At 50.0% G+C, this 24,046-nt stretch overlaps 1 protein-coding gene across 1 annotated transcript in view; it reads right to left on the reverse strand.

Moving 5' to 3' along the window:
- Positions 1 to 14,829, reverse strand: part of MEI1 (meiotic double-stranded break formation protein 1) — a gene marked incomplete at its 5' end in the record, with an annotated part of 54,423 nt that extends 39,594 nt beyond the window's left edge. The window contains 7 exon segments of the mRNA XM_084255771.1: positions 2,069 to 2,199; positions 4,301 to 4,504; positions 4,995 to 5,100; positions 6,296 to 6,369; positions 11,860 to 11,910; positions 13,320 to 13,443; positions 14,659 to 14,829. Of these exon segments, the coding sequence (XP_084111897.1) occupies positions 2,069 to 2,199; positions 4,301 to 4,504; positions 4,995 to 5,100; positions 6,296 to 6,369; positions 11,860 to 11,910; positions 13,320 to 13,443; positions 14,659 to 14,829 (861 nt within the window).
- Between the last annotated feature and the right edge of the window lie 9,217 nt (positions 14,830 to 24,046).

Below are 24,046 nucleotides of genomic sequence, written 5' to 3' on the forward strand. Positions count from 1 at the left end.
GAAACATTTCACCTCTCTTCTCCCATCAGAAGCAAAATTAATTATAAAAATATCTATTAGGGCCTCCCTAGTGGTGCAAGGGGTTAAGCACCACACTATGAAGCAATCCGCAGCCTCTGCAGCACGAGTTCAATCCCCGGGCAGTCAGGGAGCAGCCCACAGGGCGCAGCAGACCTCTCCTGTCTCGTCCGCTGCTCCCTCAGCAGTGTGCTTCAGTTGGTCTGCCTGTTCTGTCCCCCACTCTGTCTCTGGTGAATCCTCTCACCCCCCGCATCTCTGGCATCTACCCCAGCTCTTGTATGCATAAATAAATAAATCTTTTTAAAAAATCTATTAAAAATTCTAATACACTATTTAATTTCTAGTCTCATTTTAGGCCACTTTCCTTCACCTCCCACCCACCCTCCAGTACCTTTAGTTTCCATCTGTTTCTGGAACATACAAGCATTTCCCTAACTCTAATCTTTACTTACTGTTCCCTGTGCCTAAGATGTTCTACTGCCCTCTCCTCATCTCACTTGCTTGTTTGCTTGATTTATTTTCAGCTTTATTTAAACTAAATGATCACTGCTTATTACCGGCTTCTCCAAGTACAAGCTCAAATAGCAGCCCTTCAGAGAAGCCTGCCTGACCACTCAGCCTGGGGTTGGCTTCCTCCCCATCTCATCTCCTCGTTATTTCCTTTGTAGCACTTAGCACAATCTAGACTTACTTTGCTTTTCCATTTATTTATTATCTGTCTTCCCTCTCTAGACAAGAAACGCGTCTGCTTACACACCATGATACTCCCAGCGCCCAACACTGTAACATGTCACATTGTGCCAGTAAACAAATCAATACTGTAACAGCAGGAACACAAACACTGAAAATATATTCTAAGGGACCTGAAATTTGGGAGAATAAGTTGATCATTAGCCAAAATCAGGAACAACATTAGAGTCTGGCAGTTATAAAAATGCCTGGATGGAAATACAAGGATATAGGCTGATCTTATCTTTATTTGACATTTTGTTCATCGTGGATTTTTTATATTTTTTAATTGCATAAACATATTGTTTATTTTGATAGCAAAATTTTTAGCATTCCCTTAAATCTGCACCTAAGGCAAGTGCCCCACTCACCTCATTCCAGGCCCAACTTTGCTGGTTACCATAATTAAAAAAAAAAAAAACCTCGTCATCCAAAATCGCCAGTGGAAGAACAGTCCTCATATGGATGGGAGCAGGGCTTCTAAGCCAAGATTTCTGTTCTGCAAAGTCCTCTTCCCCAGGAAGCACTCTCTAACCTCTCTCCCTGTTCCCATCATGCTGCCTGGCGAGCTGTGAGGACTTGTGATTCTGTGCCCCTGCTGAGTGAAGGATGGAATTTCTAAATATACCCTACCATGGCAGCAGAGAAACAAACATAGAAAGAAACTTGAATGAGAGTTTCTGGTTCTGAGACTCAGAGCTCAATCTTCAGATTTCATACCCCCAGAGTAGAACATTCCAGAGGCATCCCAGGGAAACAAGGAGGAGTAGCTTGCTCTGGCTCTTTAATACCTACTTTGCCTATCCCCAGTTGTGCCCTTCCCATTCATGAGCAGGCTCCTCCTTCCACCAGAAGGACCCCCACAACCTGGGCTGTCAATCCCGCCAACAGATGAGGATAAGTAACTCTGCCCAGCCCTGTACTGAACACTGAGGAGACTCAGGTGTTGCCCTAAAGAAGCTCCCAGTTTATCATCCACAATATGGTGAGGTAAGCATTGACAGCGGGGCATGTCTACCCAAAGGACCCAGGGTGCCAGGGAGCCCTACAGTCCTTGAAGGCTATGGGGTGCAAGAGACTTGTGAGGCTGAAGGGATAAGCAGGATCAAGATAAAGAGAGTACTAGGTACCAAGCTGAGAAGCTTGAATTTTAACCCTAAAATAATGAGGCAGCTTTGTGTCTGTTGCTGCATGTAATCTCCATGCTCAGATGTGAAGGAGTGATGGATGAGGACAAGTGATGGATGAGGAGTGATGGATGAGGCACTCGGGTGCCCCTGTTACTGGACCTGAAAACCAGGAATCACAACAAAACTACCTTTTTGAGCACCAAGGGCAGTGAGGTCTCTCCTGGTGGCCCCTCCACACCGTCAGCACTCTCCACCTGCACAGCCCTGTCCATGATCATGGACACAAAGAGATCATACTTCAGCAGCTGCCTCAGCAAACCTAGGAAACAAAGGGGTTAGGAAGCAAGATAAGAGAACAGACACCAGAGTGTGCCCAGGGTCCCACTCAGACATCCTCTAGAAATTTGTTTTTTTTCAGTACAATGCAATTTTTGAACACAAATAATGAATAAATAAATGAACACAAATAATGAACACAAATAAATGAACACAAATAATCTCAGAAGTTAAAAAGGTGATACTAACAGTACCGAATAGTTTTTTGTTTCTCTTCCAACTCGGGGTTTTTGTTTTAATTACAAAGATGAGAAGTCACTTTTATAACTTAAAAACAATTATTAAAACTATACTAGTACTTTCATAAACAATACCAAAAAATGAGACAACCATGTGCACTGATAGACCTGCATGTCAGTTATGCCAGATCCCACTACAGGGAATTCCCAGCGCGACCTCACTCATCTGTGAGGACACAGAGCATTTCTTGTTTAGACAGCACATTCATCTGCTTGTCCGGCACGGTCAGCCTCCACTCCTTGACAGCTTGCTTCTGCTGGATTGTGCATGTCCAGCTGTCTGCTCTTTAGAGCAGACATTTACCTTCTTCAGCCACCGGCCACTGGAGGAGGACTAGGGTCATGGAGATGACTAATTCTACCCATTCTTTGGCAGGTGGGGCGGGGGGGGGGTGGCTCGTGGTGGCCCTCTTCCATAACCACAGCTGCAATCAGATGAGTTTCCATAGCCTCTCCTCATTTTGACATCTTGCTGAAGCAGAATTTTGAAAAATAAAATCATAAACTCAGCTATTCCCCAGAAGAAATGTTATCAAAGATAATTTCCATAGGAATTGGCACCAGCTGTCCAACACTGTCCATTTATTTCTCATTCCCCACCTCTCTTTAGAAACTTCTTGTCTTCATAGATATTTCCAAGTATTTATTCTCAGGGACTATTTCCTTAATCTTTTTTTCAGATAGTTGGTTGTTAGTCTATAGAAATAATACTAATTTTGTATCCTGTAACTTCATTGAATTCATTTATTAAGTTTTTGATGGAGTCTTTAAGGTTTTTTATAACTAACCTGATGGCATCTGCAGAGAAAATTTTTACTTCTTCCATCCTGATTTTCATGACTTTTCTTTCTTCTTCTTGCCTAACTGTTCCAGCTAGGACTTCCAGAACTTTGTAGAAAAGAATCCCACCCTTCTCTGTGAGACGTCCACAGCATTTACCACCCTAGACTCTAACTGTCCACATCTGCCTCCCACACTGGTGTATGAACTCCCCTAGAATACAGCTCGGTTTGATCATCCTCATGATGCCAGAGTCCAGCACAAGGCTTGGTCCAAAACAAACAGTCACTGCACGTTGCTGAATTGTTCATAAGAGCGCTCTTGCCCCAAACTGTGAAAAGAAGCTGTTGTCACCACAGACTATACTTTTCCCTGCAGCTCCTGCTGTGGAACAGGCCCACTTGCTCCATGCAAATACAGTCACCCAGTCACCAATCACAGGGCCCACTTGCTCCATGCAAATACAAAAGCTCCCTGCTCAGAAGCATGATGGATCTTGTATACTTACAAGTCACCAATCACAGGGCCCACTTGCTCCACGCAAATACAAAAGCTCCCTGCTCAGAAGCATGATGGATCTTGTATACTTACATAGAGATATCGCAGAAGAGACTGAGAGGGGGCACCGGGGCTGCTAAGGTACTTCAAACAATGAGCGTAGAAACCTGGATATTACCCTGGTGGCTGGACGGAACCATAGATGATTTTCCAAGTAGGAAAACTGACAGGATGTAGTGTACGTGTGGGGATTAACTTGGCAGCAAGTACAGGAGGCACCCGGAGAGGCAGCAAAGCCTGGAGGCGGGAAAGTGCCACCCCAATCTATCACCTCTTCTTCCAAAGGCAACATTCATAAGATGCCATACCAACTCCAGGCATGTGTCATATAATCTGTGCATCTTGTCTCCCAAACCCATGGCCTCTATCCTGGACAAAGAAGCACACTTCCTCACCATTACAGCAGCCAATATCTCAAGTCCTCGTAACATAATCTCCACTCCACAAAATCTCTACAAAATCCCATAGGCTCTCTCGTCCTCTCTTCTCTAAAGCTGCATATCTTACCCAAGCAGTTGATCTGTAGCTCCTTTGTCTGGGCACCATCCAGGGTAGAAAGAAAGAGGGAACACAGCTTCTCCCGAAAATGGCCCGAAAGCATCTCAGCTGCCACTGGTGAGGAGTACAGTTTCCCATAGAGGTAACAGGCAGAAGCTCGCACTCCCTCATTGGGGTATACTAAACCCCTCAACAGATGCTCCATCAGGTCACCTGTCCGGAAAACAACCAAAGGGCCAGGGGAAAATGTCAACTGCTGTATGAAACTCCAAACTATCACTTCAATGGGGTATTATATCCTACTATAATCCCCACAATACATGCTTCCTGGACATTTAACCAGAAGGTTTAAAAAAGTTAAGTGAGATATTTATTTGCATTTTACTGGTTTTTTTTTAAAAGATGTTTCTATTCCAGAATTAATTTATTTCACCCAAAAGGAAGATTTAGAGTAGGTACTTAATTAGTTTGTGTTAAAAGAACTAATAGAAATAGCCCAAGACCAGAGTCAAGAAACTAAACTTTAAAAAAAAAAAAAAAGAAAGAAACTAAACTTTTCCAAACTGGGCAACAGAAAGCACATTCTGCAGCTGGGGAAGCTAAAGCCCAGAGAAGGAAGCAATGACTCCCTGGTATGCACAGTGAGCGAACCACCCAGTGGCAGTGAGACAAACAGGTGAAAGGGCAGTGGCAGCTCACTCACCGTGCTCCATTACAAGCTTGTCTGCCAGAGCAGGGATGGCATCCACCAGCTTGCCAAGAAGGGTCAGGGTGGCCAGGCTGCCTCGCATAGAGGGCATGTTGCACAGCTACAGAGAGTGAACACACTCCACTCTATAAATCAGGTAGGGAGATCGCCCACCAAAATTCATCTTGCTGTAATCGCATCAACACCTGCATTGTGCATGTCTCACCACAACCCATAGTCAGCCTCTTTAGCTCAGCATCCAATACCCCTGCTGGACTGAAATCCTAGGGGAAAGGACTGAGTCAATTCATCTCACAATCCATATCTCGGAATATGTCAAACTGAACTGAAATTAGCATATATGGCCTCCTATAGAGTCAGAAACTGATGGTGGTGAGGGTGGAGGATGAAAGTTCGAAATGTCATGAAAACAGAATGCTGGCTCGGGGCAAACATATACATATATGTATTTATCATTATCGTTACTGTTACTATTAAACATTTTACCAGACACCAGTATCTAATTCACAAACTAGCTGTAGTATTTTAGGCAAGACTCTTAACTATTCGGATGGGAAACAACAGTGCCATCCTCATAGCACAGGGTGGTTGGGAGGACTGGATGAGTTATTCAGCAAAACACCTAACAGAGTGCTTATCATATAAAGGGCTCAATAAGAGTTAAGTAGTACCATCATAATGATAAATATTGATATATATATATATAAATTCAATCTGATAAATAACATGCAGAGTCATTATAACAAATATAATTTATAATTGCTATAATCATATAAACATATAATTATATTCCTAAATATTAAACATACTACAATATTAAAAATACTACTGTTTAATTGATCTCTTTCACTACACTGAAGACAAACAAAACATACCTACTCAGTGCTTACCTTAGATGCTGACAAAAGCAAATGACCTCAGTACAAAATAATGTGCACAATTCAAAACCAAATAAAAACACCAAACCAAGATACATAAATTACTCAACAGAAATGTGTACTGAGTGTAGGAGTACATAGAAAATAGGCCAAGGACAACAATGGCAAGAAGCTGGAACCTCCTCACGGGTCGGGGGGGGGGGGCTTAGGCAAACAAAAAAGAGAAGGAAAGAAGCAGCAAAGCCAACTGGGCAGGATCAGAAGACCCGAACCAAACCAGGTGCTGCGATCAAGACTCTGACCTCAGATAAATCCCTTTTCTCTCTGGATTTCAATCTCATCTTTTCGAAGAGTTAGCCCAGCTCTGGCATCTGAGGACTCTGGTGGGTACTCAAGAAGGCACCGCGACTTACTGACCTCTTTGTGGCACTCGTCCAGCAGACAGTGGATGGTCTGCTCCAGCTTCAGCTGAGTCGTAAGCTGGACAAGGACTGAGCAGACACAAGAGCATTACTAACTAGAAGACAACCGCAGCCCAGAGACCACTTTCGTGGCCCCTCTGCTCAGCCAGCAAAGAGCAGGGGTTGCTTGTGTTAGCTGGCATCAGTCTTCTGTCTCCCATTCAACTGTGTGCCCGTGCGAAAGAAAGAATTTTTGGCTTCTTCATTGTTTTACATCAGGTGTTCTCGACTAGGCTACACAACAGAATCACATAGGAAGCTTTAAAAATATACTAATACCCAAGTCCCACCCCCAGACCAATTAAATCAGAATCTCTAGGGAAGGCGCTGAAGCATCTGGGTATTTTAAAGTTCCCCCAAGTAGTTCTGTTGTGAAGCCAAGGGTGAAAACTACTATTTTATCTCATCTCTACTCTTCCCTTGCCCAGTTTGTTATATAGTCTTCATTTGGGGGACAGAATTATGAGTGAGTTCCTATGAAATAATTGCCAGCATTACCTCTCCACCCGCCCTCCACTACAATCATTTGTGATGCTTCTGCTGGTGTCTCTGAGAAGGGGTGGAGAGAGGCTCGCTCTAAAAGTGCTGAAAAAGCTGCAAGCTTGATTCAACTGCTGCAGCAGGAAGTTGCTGCCACTTCCAGGATAAATAAGGAATTTTAGGAAGCAGAAAGGAAACAATGAGGAAGGAGCCTTGCAATCTCCGTCCAGGGCCCACCACCTCAGTGATGTTGGGGTCTGCTAAGGGTTCTGCAAGCTGTGCTGGCACCAAGAGGTAGATGGCTTTGGGATTACAGCCCCGCTTGAGGGGCCTGAAGAAAATGGACATCTCCCCATTCCTGCCAGTGGTCACAACCTCAAGTAATACATTTATTCACCCAGATCACCAAGGCTGAGAGGTGGTCAGATGTACACGCAGATCACGTTGACATGTGATATGACCTGTCACAGCTGCTAACACTTACTGCTCCTAACTGTGGCTGGATGTCATGACTTGGAGAGACAGAACAGGAAGGCTATTGACAGTCTTAGGGAAGAGGTATGTGGATGCACCTCTCAGAACGGGCACACAGTGCCTCCAGAACATCTACTGTGTTGAAGGTTCTCAACAGTTAAGTGTACAAAACAGCATGTTTGTGAATGTCAGTCAGTCTTGTTTCCCAATCAGCCGAGTCCTTGGTCAATAGACCCACGTGCAAAGTGGCCAGCAGGGTGGCAGAACTGAAAACTATAAATGAGTTCAGCAAATGAATTTCCTCGCATGAAGGCTGAACTGATTACTAAGCCCAATTTAGCGCCATTCTGTGAGAGGAACCAATGTGACACCTAGCATTAGGTGGATTACACTGTACCCCTTCTATTGTGGAGGGGCAGAGTTTTGCCCTCACTGGATACACCTGTAATTGCCTTTCCAAACCACAATACTCTGCCAGTAACACATCTACAGACTTACAGAATGACTGGTTCAGTCTCAGTATTCCATACAACATCACTTCCACTGAGGAAGTCATTTACAGCAAAAGCAGCACAGCTCTGGCCCCACGCCCATGAAATTCACTGATCTTGCTCCACATTTCATTACCCAGAAGCAACGGGCCTAACAACAGAACACAGAATGGCCCATAAAGACTCAGTTATGGCACCCGCTGAAGGACACCATTCTGAGGACAGGGATCTTACTTTTCTGTAGTAATTTTCAAATCAATGACAAATGAACACAGTGCTGTCTTTCCCACCGTCAGAATACCAATTCAGGACACTGAAGGAAAAGTGGGAGTTATTCTTCTCACCACTACACTTAATAACCCACTTTTTAAAATTCTATCCCTACAATTTTGACCTTCTGGCTTAACAGTTTCAGTTGCCAAGGGAAGAACACTTCCGGGAGAGGACATAGTCAGTCTCATTGAATTAGAAACTGGGACTACCATTATGAACTCTTTATGCCATTGAACCAACAGGCAAAGAAAGAACATGAGTCTACTGCCTGGAGAGACTGATGTCAATAACAAGGGAGAAAGTAGCTGCTGCTAACAAAGCAAGGACTGTGTCTGGGCCCAGGGGTTCTCTAGAGCTCCTCTTATGAACCCCATGTCCAACGGTAAAAGGGGAAATTACAGTAAACAAGAAAAGGCAGCATCAGGCCTCCCTGGCGGCTCAAGGGGTTAACACCACGCTATGAAGCAGTCCACAGCCTCTGCAGCACAAGTTCAATCCCCAGCCGGCCAGGGAGCAACCCACATGGCACAGCAGACCTCTCCTTCCTCACCCGCTGCTCCCCTCAGCAGTGTATTTCAGTCTGCCTGTTCTGTTCCCCACTCTGTCTCTGGTGAATCTTCTCACCCCCCTGCATCTCTGGTCTGTACCCAAGGTCTTGTATGCATAAATAAATAAATCTTTAAAAAAAAAAAAAAAGTAGAAAAAAAAAAAAAAAAAAGGCAACATCACTGAAGGTCCAGACCCTTCAGGAATGAAGACTAGGTCACACCATCAGGCAAAATCCCCAACCAGCTGACATAGTGGCTGAAGGCAAAGAATGCAAAGAATGGGCAGTACAAGAAGGAAACTAAATATTAACCACAACTGTGTGACCAGCTAAAGAAATAAAGATTATAATGAGAACGTCTGTGTTTATATATATTAATTCCTTTCTTCTCTTTTATTATTTGTATGAGTTTTGTTGGATATTACCTTTAAATTTTAGTCTTCCAGTACAGAATATTCAGATGGAGCTACAAATGAATCTAAAAATTAATTATCATGGCCCAGAGACGGACCAGTATGCCTGTGTCTCAAAGTGGATACAGCGAATATTGAACGCTGCATCTCCTTGATTGGCGACAGGGGACAGCTTTAGTTGTATGAAGGACAATGCATCTTGTGAGGCAAAAACAAAGCTGTTTTGTTGTTGGGTAGGAGTTCAAATATGTGTGGGCAAAAGGGGGTGTGTGGATATCGACCAGACAAAGGGGTGAAAAGCTAGTTATTACCCCACTGTCTCAGCTCCAAACTGATCTTTCTGTACTTTATGCAGGATGCTAGGGCTGAAACTCTACAAACCACATTTCTGATCTGCTAGCTGGCCCCCATTAGGCTCTGCCAATTATAGGCAAAAAAGAGACGGCAAAGGGCCTCCCTGGTGGCGCAAGGGGTTAAGACAGGGCCTCCCTGATGGCGCAGGGGGTTGAGCGCAGCGCTGTGAAACTGTCTGCAGCCTCTTCAGTGCAGGTTCGATCCCTGGCCAGCCAGGGAGATACTCACATGGCGCAGCAGACCTCTCCTATCTCGCCCGCTGCTCCCCTCAGCAGTGTTTTCTGTCAGTCTACCTGTTGTGCTCTCCACTCTGTCTCTGGTGAATCCTCTCACCCTTCACACCTCTGGCCTGTACCCTAGCTCTTGTATGCATAAATAAATCTTTTAAAAAAAGGGGGGTTAAGACGCAACCTATGAAGCTATCCACAGCCACTGCAGCACAAGTTTGATCCCCAGCCAGGGAGCTACCCACATGGCACGGCAGACCTCTTCTGATTCGCCCACTGCTCCCCTCAGCAGTGTATTTCGATCTGCCTGTTCTGTTCCCCGCTGTCTCTGGGGAATCCTCTCACCCTTCACACCTCTGGCCTGTACCCCAGTTCTTGTATGCATAAATAATAAATCTTTTTTTGTTTTTTGTTTTTGTTTTTGTTTTTTTGCTTTTTTAAAGAGGCACGTATTTTATTTATTTATTTGTTTGTTTGTTTGTTTATACAAGCACTGGGTACAGTCAGAAGCGCGGGAGGGTGAGAGAATTCACCAGAGCCAGAGCGGGGAGCAGAGCAGGCAGAAGGACCGAAGTACACTGCTGAGGGGAGCAGCGGGCGGCAGGAGAGGTCTGCGCGCCATGTGGGACCCTCCTCCGGTAGCTGGGGAGCGGCCGGGGATTGAACCAGCGCCGTGGAGGTCGCGGGGAGCTTCGCAACCCAGCGCTCAACCGCTACGCCACCGGGGAGGCCCCAATAATAAATCTTTTTTTAAAAAAGAGACAGCAAGGCTGTAGAAAGAAGGGACTTACTTGCTCCTTCCTATAGCCTATGGGCTTCCTGTTTATCTCCTGTCTGTCCAGTTCCTACACAGATCCATAAACTTTAATAGGGGTACCGCCTCCCAAAACAGCAGCTGGATTCAGATTGCCATTTTCCAGAACCAGTCTCATTGCAGCTCTCCTCCCGAAACTCCAGCATCATCTGGGCAGTGCCCCTCCTCAGAGATGAGGGTCCCAGCACCGCAGGGTTTCTCCTCTGAGAGACTCAGGCTCAGAGACCCACTGGCAGCCAGGCAGCATCCTCCCCTCAGAAATCTCAGTCTCTCATACTGAGTTCCTCCTCCAGGAACCTGTAAGCTTTAATCATTCCAATGTCTTCCCCAACCCGAGGGGTGGGACCTCCTCTTTTTTTTAAAAAAAAAAAGAGCTGAATTTTTTTTTTTAAGATTTATTTATTTATGCACACAAGAGCTGAAGTACAGGCCAGAGGTGCAGGGGGTAAGAGGATTCACCAGAGACAGAGTGGGGAGCAGAACAGGCAGACTGACTGAAATACACTGCTGAGGGGAGCAGCGGGCGAGACAGGAAAGGTCTGCTGCTCCATGTAGGTTGCTCCCTGGCCGGCCAGTGATCGAACCCATGCTGCAGAGGCTGCGAATTGCTTCACAGTGTGGTGCTTAACCCCTTGCACCACCTATTTAAAGTTTCTTTTCTATTCAAATAGCTTGTGTGGTTTCTGCTTCCTGACTGGATCTGAACTGACACAATTGTTGTTCCTTCTGCAAAAATCCTCCCATCCCAATGTCCTTGTCTTTATTATCCTCACCCCCTTCATACACACCTGCACAGCGTTAACCACCACCTACAGCAGGGAACTTTCAACCAACCAATATGGATATAAAAACGAAGTTTTGGGGCCTCCTCCGTGGCGCAGAGGTTGAGCGCTGGGTTGCGAAGCTGCCCGCAGCCTCTGCAGCGCCAGTTCGATCCCCGGCCACCAGTGAGGGTCCCACATGGCGCGACAGACCTCTCCTGTCTCGCCCACTGCTCCCCTCAGCAGTGTATGTCATCAGTCTGACTGTTCTGCTCCCCACTCTGTCTCTGGTGAATCCTCTCACCCTCCCGCGTTTCTGACTGTACCCAGTGCTTGTATAAATAAATAAATAAATCTTTAAAAAAAAAAAAAAAAACAAAGTTTTGTATGTGCATTTGTGACAGCACTCATTAGCTTTTATTTACCAGTCAACCTCTTCTCTAAATTGCAAACCCTTAGAGAGCAGGCACTATGTCTCATCCATCTCTCCCTCCCTAGTGTCTGATACAGTACCTGGCACAGGGCAGGTAACCAAGAAAGAAATGCAAAATTAATGACTGACAACTTATTGATTTCTCTTTATGTCTCCGAAGTGGCACATTTCAACAAGGTCTCAAATAGTCAAAGCTACAGTTCAGGCTAACATTACCAGCTTCAAATGCAAGGTACACATAATTTCACCTTACCTTCAATACAGAGGTCTGTGACACTCCCATCTTCTGCATTGCATAACAGTCCTTGGAGCAATGGGAGGTAAAAGGCAGATGATTAACAGTTAAAAAACAAACAAACCCACAAAGGCACACCATGAAGTCTAAGATTAATAGCAGCTTTAAGTAATGTCCCAGCTGATTTCAATCCTCAGCACCAAATACCTCGATTTTCAGTGATCCATTCTGCCTTTAAAAGGATATAAACAGTGCAGCACAGAATAAAAACTGTGCACTCTGAAGTCTGCAATAGACGTGGGGTAAAATTCCACTTCTGCCAGTTGTGAACTATGACCTCTCTGAGCCTTGGGGACTATTCTCTTTCCCTTAAAATACTGTCTTGGTAGTGAAAAGCCTGAAGAGCTCGTGCAGAGAAAAATGCACAATGCGAGCTAGGCCCAAAAGAGCTCATTCCATGGAACGTTATAATTGCTTTAAAGAAGAAACCTATTAGTTCATCTCATTTTATACAGGAAGAAACTAAGGCACAGAAGAAAGGACATGACTAGGGCCTCCCCGGTGGCGCAGAGGTTGAGCGCTGAGTTGCGAAGCTGCCCGCAGCCTCTGCAGCGCCGGTTCGATCCCCGGCTGCTCCCCAGTCACCAGAGGAGGGTCCTGCATGGCGCGCAGACCTCTCCTGCTGCCCGCTGCTCCCCTCAGCAGAGGTCTTCGGTCCTTCTGCCTGCTCTGCTCCCTGCTCTGGCTCTGGTGAATTCTCTCACCCTCCCGCGCTTCTGACTCTACTCGGTGCTTGTATAAATAATAAATAAATAAATCTTTAAAAAAGAAAAAAAGAAAGGACTTGACTGAGCCAGGGTCACACCCAGGCAGCTGACACCAGTTTGGACCTTCTGATTCTGTTCAAAGGTCATGCAGACTGGATTCTTTGAAAAATGATACATTTTCCATAATTACCTTCACGTTTTCACCAACCGCTTAGCTGTCGTAAAGCATATTATCAAACACCAAATCATGTATCTCAGAAAGAGGAATCATTTCATCATTATGACAAAATAATCTGCCAGTAAATTAAACTGCAGCATTGAAAAAAGTCTAAATTATAAGACCATTTCTCCAAGCCTCAAAAGCAAATATACATGCTCTACGTGCAAAGTTCAGGGCAAGATTCCTATCTATCTATCTATCTATCTATCTATTTATTTATTTATTTATTTATACAAGCACTGGGTACAGTCAGAAGCGCGGGAGGGTGAGAGAATTCACCAGAGCCAGAGTGGGGAGCAGAACAGGCAGACTGATGAAATACACTGCTGAGGGGAGCAGTGGGCGAGACAGGAGAGGTCTGTCGCGCCGTGTGGGACCCTCGCCGGTGGCTGGGGATCGAACTGGTGCTGCAGAGGCTGTGGGCAGCTTCGCAGCCCAGCGCTCAACCGCTGCGCCACCAGGGGAGGCCCAAGATTCCCTTTTAAGCTCACCAAAAAGCATGCTTATGAAGTGGGTACAGAGTCTCTGGTCCTGAGCCACCAGCTGCACGACCAAGGAGGTGTGCCTCAGGAGGGCGTCTCGGAAGCAGGACAGCAAATGCTTCTTGCGCACCAACTTGGGGCAGATGAAGAAAAATATTCAGTAGCAATCAACGGCAACCCAAGCAGCTGTAATTTTCCAGTGTAACTACAAGATGATACTGGAGGGAGCATCTAAACTATGGTAAGATCCATAGGGTTTGCAAAACGGCATCATCTACACACAAGAACCCTTGCACTCAGCGAGGGCTATACCTGAGCCAAGGTTCCTAACAGCCTGTATTTACATAGCACTTTACTGTTCCCAAATCACTCCTTTATTTATTTTTGTTGTTTATGCACACGAGAACTGGGGTGTGGGTCAAGGGTGCAGGAGGGAGGAGGGCGGTGGGAAGATTCACCAGAGACAGATTGGGGAACAGAACAGGCAGACTGACTGAAATACACTGCTGAGGGGAGCAGCGGGGAGTCAGGAGGGGTCTGCTGCGCCATAGGGGTCAGCACCCTGGCCAGGGATCGGGCTCCGGTCGCAGAGGCTGGCGATAGCTTGATAGGGCTGAGACTAACTCCTGCTCCACCAGGGAAGCCCAACCCAAATCTCTCCTTTATTAACTCATTTAAGCCTAACAATGTGGTAAAACAAGCAAAAACACGGAACATTAATTATCACCATTTGGAAACAAGAAAACCGAGGCTCCAGACGCTATCCCAAGGACTCAAATCTGAGGCTCCCACAGCCCAGAGCGCTTCCACCGCAACAGCCCGAGCGCCCCGCCCCACAGCCGCCTTAGGCATGAATTTGTGAGAAAAAGTGTCCCCCGCGCACTGCCCGGACGCGGGCGCAGGCAGAGGTGGGGTGGCATGGAGGACCCAGGCAGCCCCTTTCAGTCAGCTCTGCACCCCACTTCCGCCTGACTGGAACATCACCCTCGTTTTCCTGCCTGGACACCCCCGAATACGCCCCCATCGCGAGGCCAAGTCCCGAAGAGCAGGCAGAAATGGGGGAGGGGGCGGACTGGGGTGCAGAGAGGGGAAGGTGGAGACACCCGCCAGTCAGGCGAGGCGAGGGGGGCCCTCGGGGTGCCCAGACAATGCGGACAGGCGAAGGGCTGCCTGGAAGCGCCGACGGGGTGCGGGGCAAGGGCCTGCGTCCGGGCCCGGGCAAGGGGGGCGGCTGGGGCGGGAGGAAGCAGGCCTGTCTGGGGAGGTCGCTTCAGTTTCGGCGGGTGAGCCGGGCCCGGGCGGCCTGGCCGGGGCGACCCCGTGAGGGAAGCGGCGGCCCGGTTCGCACCGACGCGCAGGGCTCCGGCAGCAGCTCCAGCGCGCAGGCCAGGCAGAGGCGCGGGGACACGGGCAGCAGCCAGCGCGGGTCGTGGTGGTAATGGGCCTTCTCCAGGAGCAGCGCCGCCTCCTCGTCCCTCCCGGGGCCGAGCCGGCCTGGCGCCGACGCCCTCGCCGCCATCCCGCCGCGCACGCCGCCGCGCTTTTCCCGCGCAATTGGTGCGCAGGCGCACTCGGGGCGAGCCCCGCGGCGGACGGGCGGAGGGGCGCTGGTGCGCCTGCGCGGGCGGGGCGGCCGGCGCGGGGGACGCCGCCCAGCCCCGAGGGGTTTGCCGGAGTTTGTCTTCACCGCGCCCGGGTTGAAAAGCGCTTATAACACAGCTGTATTGTTGTGGACTGGAAGACGCTCAGTGGTTACTAGATGGGATGCGGCCCCGATTCAAGCACCTCTCATGACCAGTTCGGTCTCCATATGATTTTTGTGTTTTTTTTTTTAAAAAGATTGATTTATTTATGCATACAAGAGCTGGGGTACAGGCCAGAGATGCGGGGGGCGGGGGTTTGAGAGGATTCACCAGAGACAAAGTGGGGAGCAGAACAGCTAGCCTGACTGAAACACACTGCTGAGGGGAGCAGCGGGGAGACAGGAAAGGTCTGCCGCGCCATGGGGGTTGCTCCCTGGCTGGGGATCGAACTCGTGTTGCAGAGGCTGTGGACAGCTTCACAGTGCTGCGCTTAATTGCCTGCGCCACCAGGGAGGGCCCTGATTTTTGTTTTTTAACAGACCTTAATCCCCAGAATTTATAAATATTGACTTATTTGGAGAAAGGATCTTTGAAGTTGTGATTAAGTTAAAGATCTTTAGTGGATCATCCTGACGCATAGGCCCTAAATCCAATGATGGATGTCCTGAAAGACACACAAAGGGGGCCTCCCTGGTGGTACAAGGGGTTAGGTCTCGGGACTATGAATCAGTCCACAGCCACCAAGAGTTCAATACCCGGCCAGGGAGCTGACCCATATGGCACAGCAGACCTCTCCTGTCTCCCCGCTGCTCCCCTCAGCAGTGTATTTCAGTACATCTGTCTGTTCTGTTCCCCAGTCTGTCTCTGGTGAATCCTCTCACCCTCACACCTCTGGCTTACACCCCAGCTCTTGTACGCATAAATTAATATTTTTAAAATAAATAAAATAAAAATAGGAAAACTAAGTGAAAGCCAGAATGGAAGATAAAGGAGAGAGGAGAAAACCTGAATCAATCTCCATGCTCCAGCACTGCGAATCATTGTTCTGGGCTCTGTGAATCTCCTTTCAACAGCAGAAGCTGTCTGTAGACATGCCATAAGACATTAAGTGCTTTGACTCTGAAGGTTCAGATAGATTCAAACAAATAGTTGGCTATAGGTGTCCCATCATGGGCCAGGCAAAGCAACAAGGAGTCATCATGGTTCAACAGGGTTTGAGAATTGAAGAGGTGGCGATGGTTCACGGCCATAGAATCTCAGATGCCCACTGATCAGCTTCCTTTCTTGTGACCAAAAGAACTTGAGTGTCGAGTGCAGAGGACACCCCTTGCCCCAAGCAGCTGAGGCTGTCTGAGGCTCCTCCCTCAATCAGAAGTAGCTTGGAATGGGGCAGGACAGATCCACGATGGACACTGGGCAGGGGGAGTGTCTTAGACGTCACACTGGGCAACACACAGTCCCTAAGCCTTCAAAACCACAGAATAGTGGTCTCTACTTCCCCCCACAAATTATCCTAACCCCACAAGGGAACACTTGGAAAACATGTGCCAAAGGGCCACACAACCAATTTTATTAGAGGCTTTGGGGGTAAACAGGCCACTCTCATGCCTTCTCTGACTTGTTCTGAGGACTCTGGGCCCACAGTCTACTTTCTGAAGCCATGCTGATGCAGAAAACACCTAACATGCTTCACAAAACCAAACCTACGGGGAGCTGATGGATTCTGTGGGACCCCATTTGGATTCTCAGGAGCCCCTTGGCCCTGGGGACCCTCTGTCTTGGGAAGAGCAGCACCAGCACAGCAGGGATCTGAAGGGTGAGGGTCCGTCTTCAAAGTGTGGACTCTCACGCTGTCTGCTCCTACACGTGAGTCACCCGCTTTGGGCAGCGACGCAGGACCAGGATCCCTCAGACTCAGACTGGGGGCTGAGTGCTGGGGCCTGGCCAGATGAGGGCTCCCCACGATCTTGTTCAGCAAGGTCCTGCCCACCCCAGCTGCAGCGGAGTAGAGACTCCCTTTGAAGCTGTCGGTGGTGGAGGAACAGGTGCAAGGCTGCTGCCCATTTCCTCTGCTCCCCACACGCTCCAGGCTGCCTCTTCTCCCAAGTCGGGAAGGCTTCAAGGGCTTTGGGGGCCGGCACGCGCCCTCCTGGGAGTCACGGCATGTCCTGCAGTATGAAGCCCTCACTCTGCTGGGAGCCTGCTCTGCCAAGTGGGAGGTGCCTGGCCTGAACAGTTTCCTGCCCCTGCGGTTCTCACTGGAGAGTTCTCGGGCCCTTTCTGGTACTCTGCAGCTCCTAGACTCAGGGGGATCCTGGAGCCAGGCCCTAGGGGGAGCCTCTGCCTGGGCATCCTGTGGTTCTCTGGGGCCCCCTGGTGGCCGCGATCTCCTGGGCTTTTCAGGGCACGTGGAGATGCCATTGGACTGGGACCTGTGTGGCCCACACATCTCAGGAGTTCTGACTGGAGTCGGAAGTTTTGAGTTTTTTCTTACTGGGGGCGGAGGCCTCTGGGGCTTCTCTGGACCTGGCCTGGAACCCTGGGCCCCCTGCTGCCCTGGGAGCTCCCTGCCCTCTCCTACAGGGAGCTTCATCCCTGCAAGGGGCAGTGAGTGGAGTCCTTTGAAGTCAGAGAGCAAATGAGACGTCAGGATCCGCTGCGGGAGGCCCCAGTGCAGGTGCGCCATCTTCCGCCGCATGAGGGACTCCAGCAGCAGTCGTTGGCTCTTCTTGAGGACTGGCCACTTCTTGGACAGTACAGTGGGGGTGGGGGGAACACCCACCAGAGCTGTGGCAGCTTGGGGGGCTTGGTCACATGAGACAGAGGGGCAGGCAGAGGGCAGGCCTAGGGGAGCAGCCAGAGACTGTGGGTTCTGGAGCTGCCCCATCGGACTGGAGGCCTCCGCTGGGTCCACCTCTTTGTCCCTTTGTCGCCTTCTCTGGGGTTTGGGTCGGGCCTGCCGGGAGGCTGCAGGGACCTCCACTCCAGGAAGGGAGGGGGCCAAGCTCTGGCTGGCCAGATGCTCTTGCTCCCCATTGGCGAGTGGGATGACCGCCTCCTGGCTGGGAAGAGGCTTTATCTCAGGACAGGAAGCAGAGGCCACTGCCTCTTCCTGTACCATCACCTTGTGTCCAGAGTCAGAGAGAGCGGGGGTTCCCTTACCCCCAGGACTGTCAACTTGAAGATTGGTTCTAGCAGCCTCTGTTCCTCTGCTCTGGTCTTTGTTCCCTCCCCTTCCTCCAGCATCCTCAGATCTGCACATTCTCTGGCCCTCTACATCCGGGAGTTTTGCAGCATCCTCATATCCATCCTTGTTCTGGTTTCCTTGTCCTTGTGTCTGCATCTCTGCATCAGTTTCACTTCTTAACTGTTTCTGCTCATCTTCCCCGGGAGCCTGGGTCTCGCTGCCGCCACCACCTCTGGTCCCACTTTGGCTTCTGTCTCCTTGTGCTGGAATCTCTGCATCATCCTCACCTCCCTTCTGCTCCTGGTTCTGCCGCTCTGACGAACAGGTATTTCCATTAGCCTTATTTTGTAACAGCCTCTGGCTCACTCCTCTAAGTTTCTGGATGTTTCTACCATCCTCACTGCCAACCTCTCTCTCATTTGTCTTCTCTGATGTTTGGTTTTCTGCAACGTTGTTGTGTCCAGTCTGCTCCCAGTGCCTCCTCCCTGGTGAAAGACTCGCCCCAGTTTCACCACCTGACTGTCTCTGGTTCTCTCTCCCAAGTCTCCGAGTCTCCACATCATCCCCATCTCCAAGTTCTCTCCAGTTTCTCTTCTCTGGTGCCTCAATTTCTGCGCCATTCTCACCTCCCATCTGCTCCCGGTTCCCGCATTCTGACAAGCGGGTCTTCCCATCAATATCACCTCTCAACTGACTCTGCTTTCCTTCCCCAGCTGCGCAGGGCCCTGTGTCCTCCTCGCCGCCACCTTCTCTCCGCCGGCCCTTCCCCGGAGCTTGAATTTCTGCACCATCCTCACCTCCAGCCTGCTCCTCTTTCTTCCACTCCATCACATGAGTTCCTCCATTGCTTTCACTTAGTACTTTTCCCCAGTTCTCCGCCTCAGACGCCCGGGTATCAGCACCATCTTGGCTACTTCTGCATCCGTGCTTCTGCCGCTTCGGTGTGTAAACAACTCCACTAACTTCACCGCCCCACTGCCCCTGCTTTCCTTCCCCAGGTCCCCGGGCGTCCTCGCTGTCTCCACCTCTGAGCCCTCCCGGCTTCCTCTGTCCCGATGCTTCAGTGTCTGTGCTACTCTCATTTTCAAGCTGCTCCTTTTCGAGCCGTTCACGGGGCCTCCTGCCTGGCGGAGGGGTCTCGACGTGCTGTCCCTGCCTCCCTGCCTCTGGGGCCAGGGTGTTTCTGCGGCTCCCGCTCCCGTCTCCCTTCTGGGCCCCCTTCCCCGGCACCTGAATGTCTGCCCTGTGTTCACCTCCACTCCGGCCGCTCTTCCCCCGCGGCGGTGTCTCAAATTCTCTGACAATCTCATTTATGACCGGTCTCTGGTCTCCCCACCACAGCACCTCCATCACCATCCAGTCCTCCTGCCTTACCTCCCTGAGCGGCTTCCTTGCAGGTGTCTGGGTTTCCCCAGCACCCTCGCCTCTTTGCGGGCTGTGGGCTCCCCACCCCACCTGAACTGCATGACTTAGTTGTTTCTGGATCTCTCCCCCAGAGGGTCGGGTCTCCCTAGGGTTCTCACGTCCATCTTGACCCTGCTTCTCCCACCCTGTTGTCGGAATCTCTGCAAGAGCCTCACCTCCAACACAGTCCTGTTCTCCCCACCCCAGGGCCTGGGTCTCTTTATCCCCCTCTTCTTTCACTTCTTCCAGGTCCTCCCTCTCAGATGCCTGGATTTGCTTCACACTTTCACCTCCAGCCTGGTCCTGGGCGCTCCTCTCTGCCCGAGCGTCTGCACTGCTGTCACCTCTGATCTGGTCTTGTTTTGCCCATCCTGGCACCCGGGTCTCCTCACCGCTCTCACTGCCTGTCTGACCCTGGCTCCCCGATCCTTGGGCCTGGGTCTCTCCCTCGTCCTCCCCTCTGTCCTCGTTCTTATTCTTCCCCAATGCCAGGGGCTCAACAGCATCCCCACTACTGCTCTTGTCCAGGCTCCCCCACGCCGGTGTTTGGGTCTCTGCATCAGTTTTACATCTGAACTGTTCCTGGTCCTCGCCTCTGGAAGCCTGGGTTTCGGAAAGATTCTCTCCCGCAGCCTCCCTCTGGTTTCCCTCCCCTAGTTCCTGAAGGTTGGCTCTACTGGCGACCCCCATCGGGCCTTGCTTCTCCTGTCCCGGTATCAGGCTCCCTGCATCAGTTTGGCTTATCGCTGGTCTCTGATTTCCCACCTCCAGGGCTGTGGTCTCTGCATCATCCTTCATTCCAAAGTCTATCGGGAGCTGCCGTCCAGATGCCTGGACCGCCCAGGCCTTCGCTTCTCTGTTGTCTCTCTGCCTCGCCCACCCTAGAGCCCAGGTGGGTCTGTTATCTTCTCTTCTACGTGTCTGACTTTCCCTCCCTGATGCCCAGGCCTCTTGGGGACAGCGCCAGCGCACTCTGGTGGGCATTCCCTTCTGTCGGGCTGAAGGAACAAGCAGTAGCTTCCTGGAACAGAACTGCAGCCTCCGAGTGGAAGGGAGTTTTGGCAAGGAGGTGGCTGAAGTCACAGAGACAGGGTGGGGCTGCAGACTGACAGCAGGTCCCACTGACACTGGCTCTTCCTGGGAGTGGACAAACAGCTGCTGCAGCCCTTGGTGCTTGTCCGGCTTGCTAATCTGATCATTATGGCGACACCAGGGTATCTGCCATGCTTCCCAAGAACTATCCTGATGGAGCATACAGGTGCTTGAAAAGGAGGAAAAAGAGGTGGACTCAGCAGCACTGAGGACATCCCAAGACAGTCCCTGCCGTGGGTGCTGCCAAGACAGCAGGTATTGGGTCCATGATTGCTGGAGGCGCCTCTGGTTGTCCCATCTCTTCTTCTGTGCGCATGGCTGGACATGAGCATCCGGGCCCCTGAGCTTGCCAGGACTAAGGAGGAATTCAGGGGTCAGCTCCAAACAAGGGTTACATCCCATGGAGGGCTTGGCCCACTTCTGCGGTGGCACCTGTAGGTGAGAACACAGGATTGTGGCCTTTGCACACACAGTGTCTCATGTAACCCTCACAGATCAGAAGTATCCTCTCCATTATCCTGGTGAGGACACTAGGGCTCAGGAAAGGGGAGTCACTCCCCTTAGGCAATCAGCTTTCAGTCATTCGAGAAAGCACGGCTATTACTGCACACCCTCACTAATGCTGCTGGGGTAGCATTTGGTTCCATCTTGTAGACACAGAAGACATGATAACCAAGTGTATACCAACATGTTCAGTGTTCAAAAAGTGTTCTGATGGAAATAAAAGCAGAGTGGGGTGGGGTAGTTCCTTTAGACAGACAGAAAAAGCCCCATGGAGGAGGTGACCCCTGACCAGAGACTGGAACGAACGGAGGGGCAAACCAACTGACATCTGAAGGAAGAGCACTGTAGGCCGAGAACACATCAGTGCTAGGCCCTAAGGAGGGAACAAGATCACATGTACAAGAACAGCAAGGAAGCCTGAGGCCACAGCAGAAAGAGTGAAGAGGAAAGTGCTAAGAGATGAGGTCAGACAAGCACAGGACAGACCGTGCTGACCTGGGGGGTGGAGTTGACGTTAGGAGTTTGGCTTTTACTCTAAGTTTGCCAGGGAGTGTATCCACGAGGGCCACTGCAAGATTTTGAGTGCAAAGCACCCGCGTGTTAGGGTGAAGCCAGGTGAAAAGAACCCTTGCTGTGTGATTGCATAAAGGCCAAATGAGTCTATGCCATTAAGAGTCAGCGTAGTTGTGACTGCAACTTCTGGGCTGCTGGCCATTGTGCCACATGTGGATGTGTTCAGTTTGTGAAACTGCACTGATCTATGTCACTTACAATCTGTGTACAGAAATCATCTTTGGATTAAGAATGTTTTAAAAAAAAAAAGGGAGAGAGAGGAGCACAGTTGTGTGGAGCACAGTTGAGTGGTTGAGAGGGAGAGGCAAGTGGAACCAAGCAGAAGGCAGTTTCTATGGTCCAGTTGTTTCTACAGTTTCCACAGTCTAGTTGAGGGGGGCATCTGCCCAGGATTGCTGTGAGGCTAGAGGAAGTACACTTGAGATATGAGTGATCAAGTATGAGAAACTGTAAGAGGGGCAGCCTCCAAGCTAGTGGGTGGTGCCAGTGGCCAACTGGATGGGAAATGTGGAGCTTTCTACTCCCCTAGTTCTCAGGACAGCTCAGATGGGCCCCTGGTTCCTAGCCATCCCCATAGCGAGTAGAGCCAAAAGCACCACCTTCTCATCAGGCTGGTCTTCAGAGTTACATGCTGGCTGGGAGGTTGCATCTCTTACAATCTGGTTTGCAAGTACAGCCCTATAGTAGATGGACTGTGGAACCAGGGAGACAGGAGTCCAGGGTGATCCAGGGCTTGGAACCTGATAACATTCTCCTTGGCCAGCCTGAGTTCCCCGATGCGATTTCAGGTTCAGATAAAAGAATCTTGTAACAAGTGGTTCAGACAGTCATGGAAGGAGATATGTGGGGTCCCCTCACCTTGATGGTCTTCTTCATTCTTGGATGGGTCCAATAGTGCCAATAGTGCCGGACCTGCCAGATCACAAAGAGGAAGAGGACGAGCAGGTTGCCACAGCACCGAGGGTCTCTGCAGCTGCGGTGCTCAGACAGGAGGGCCCGTACTGGCTCCCACTCAGCGCCCTGGAATGGCCCCACCAAGGCACAGGCACCCAGCAATGGCAGCAGCATGACAAATCTTAGGTCAGGCTGGTGGTGTTGGGGAGTTGGAAGACAGGACTGGTATGGCTGGCCCAGCCAGTGTAGGGTGGGGCAGCCCCTGCCTCATACCACCCCTGTCACTAAGGCCACCTCACAAAGGAGTCTGATGCCCCGGCCTTAGTTCCTCTTGAACCGGGCCTCAAGGCCGGCTTGCATACCCTCGGACTGATATGTACAGAGTTGGGGAACGTCCCATCAGGAACTAAGGGGAAAATTTGTTTTAAACATACCTGTCTTCTGCAGTGAAGAGATTGAGCTGCCCCCATGTACAATGGGGTGATGGTAGCTGCCATCTGCTTGATCTCTTTCTTCCTATTAGGTACTTCCACTCATGTGTCTGTCTATCCAATAGCAAACATTTAGTGAGGGCTGCATTGAACCTATGTCTGGCGACCCAGCACCCCTTCCTCTTTGCTCACTGTATCCTGATTTTCTGTTAGGGAGTGACTTTTGCCATCTCAGGATCAGTAATGGTGGGAAAACAAATTGCCACCCTGAAAACTATCTTCCACCCAAAGGTTATATTCAAAACACTGAAGGCTGGAACAGGTAGGCTTAGTCCCTAATCAGAAATGGGCCAGGCCTCCGAAGCCCCAAGGGTCAGCAAAATGATGAGACAGAAATACTTAGAATAAGAAAAGATACAAGTAGTATGGAACAAATAACAAAGGGACAAGACCCCTAACAAAAACTTAATAATAAATATAAATACCCAGGCCTCCCTGGTGGCGCAGGGGATTAAGCACTGCACTATGAAGCAATCCACAGCCTCTGCAGCACGGGTTCCATCCCCAGCCGGCCAGGGAGCTACCCACATGGCGCAGCAGACCTCTCCTGTCTTACCCGCTGCTCCCCTCAGCAGTGTGTTTCAGTTAGTCTGCCTGTTCTGCTCCCCACTCTGTCACTGGTGAATCCTCTCACCCTGCTGCACCTCTGGCCTGTACCCCAGCTCTTGTATGCATAAAAATAAATAAATCTTTTTAAAAAAGTAAATACCCGGGCCTCCCCAGTGGCGCAGCGGTTGAGCACTGGGTTGCGAAGCTGCCCGCAGCCTCTGCAGCGCCGGTTCGATTCCCGGCTGCTCCCCGGCCACCGGAGGAGGGTCCCACATGGCGCGCAGACCTCTCCTGCCGCCCGCTGCTCCCCTCAGCAGTGTCCTTCGGTCCTTCTGCCTGCTCTGCTCCCCGCTCTGGCTCTGGTGAATTCTCTCACCTCCCGCGCTTCTGACTGTACCCAGTGCATGTATAAACAAAAACAAACGAACAAACAAACAAATAAATAAATAAATAACATGC

The sequence above is a fragment of the Talpa europaea genome (assembly GCF_964194135.1).
Source record: "Talpa europaea genome assembly, chromosome: 15".
NCBI lineage: Eukaryota > Metazoa > Chordata > Mammalia > Eulipotyphla > Talpidae > Talpa > Talpa europaea.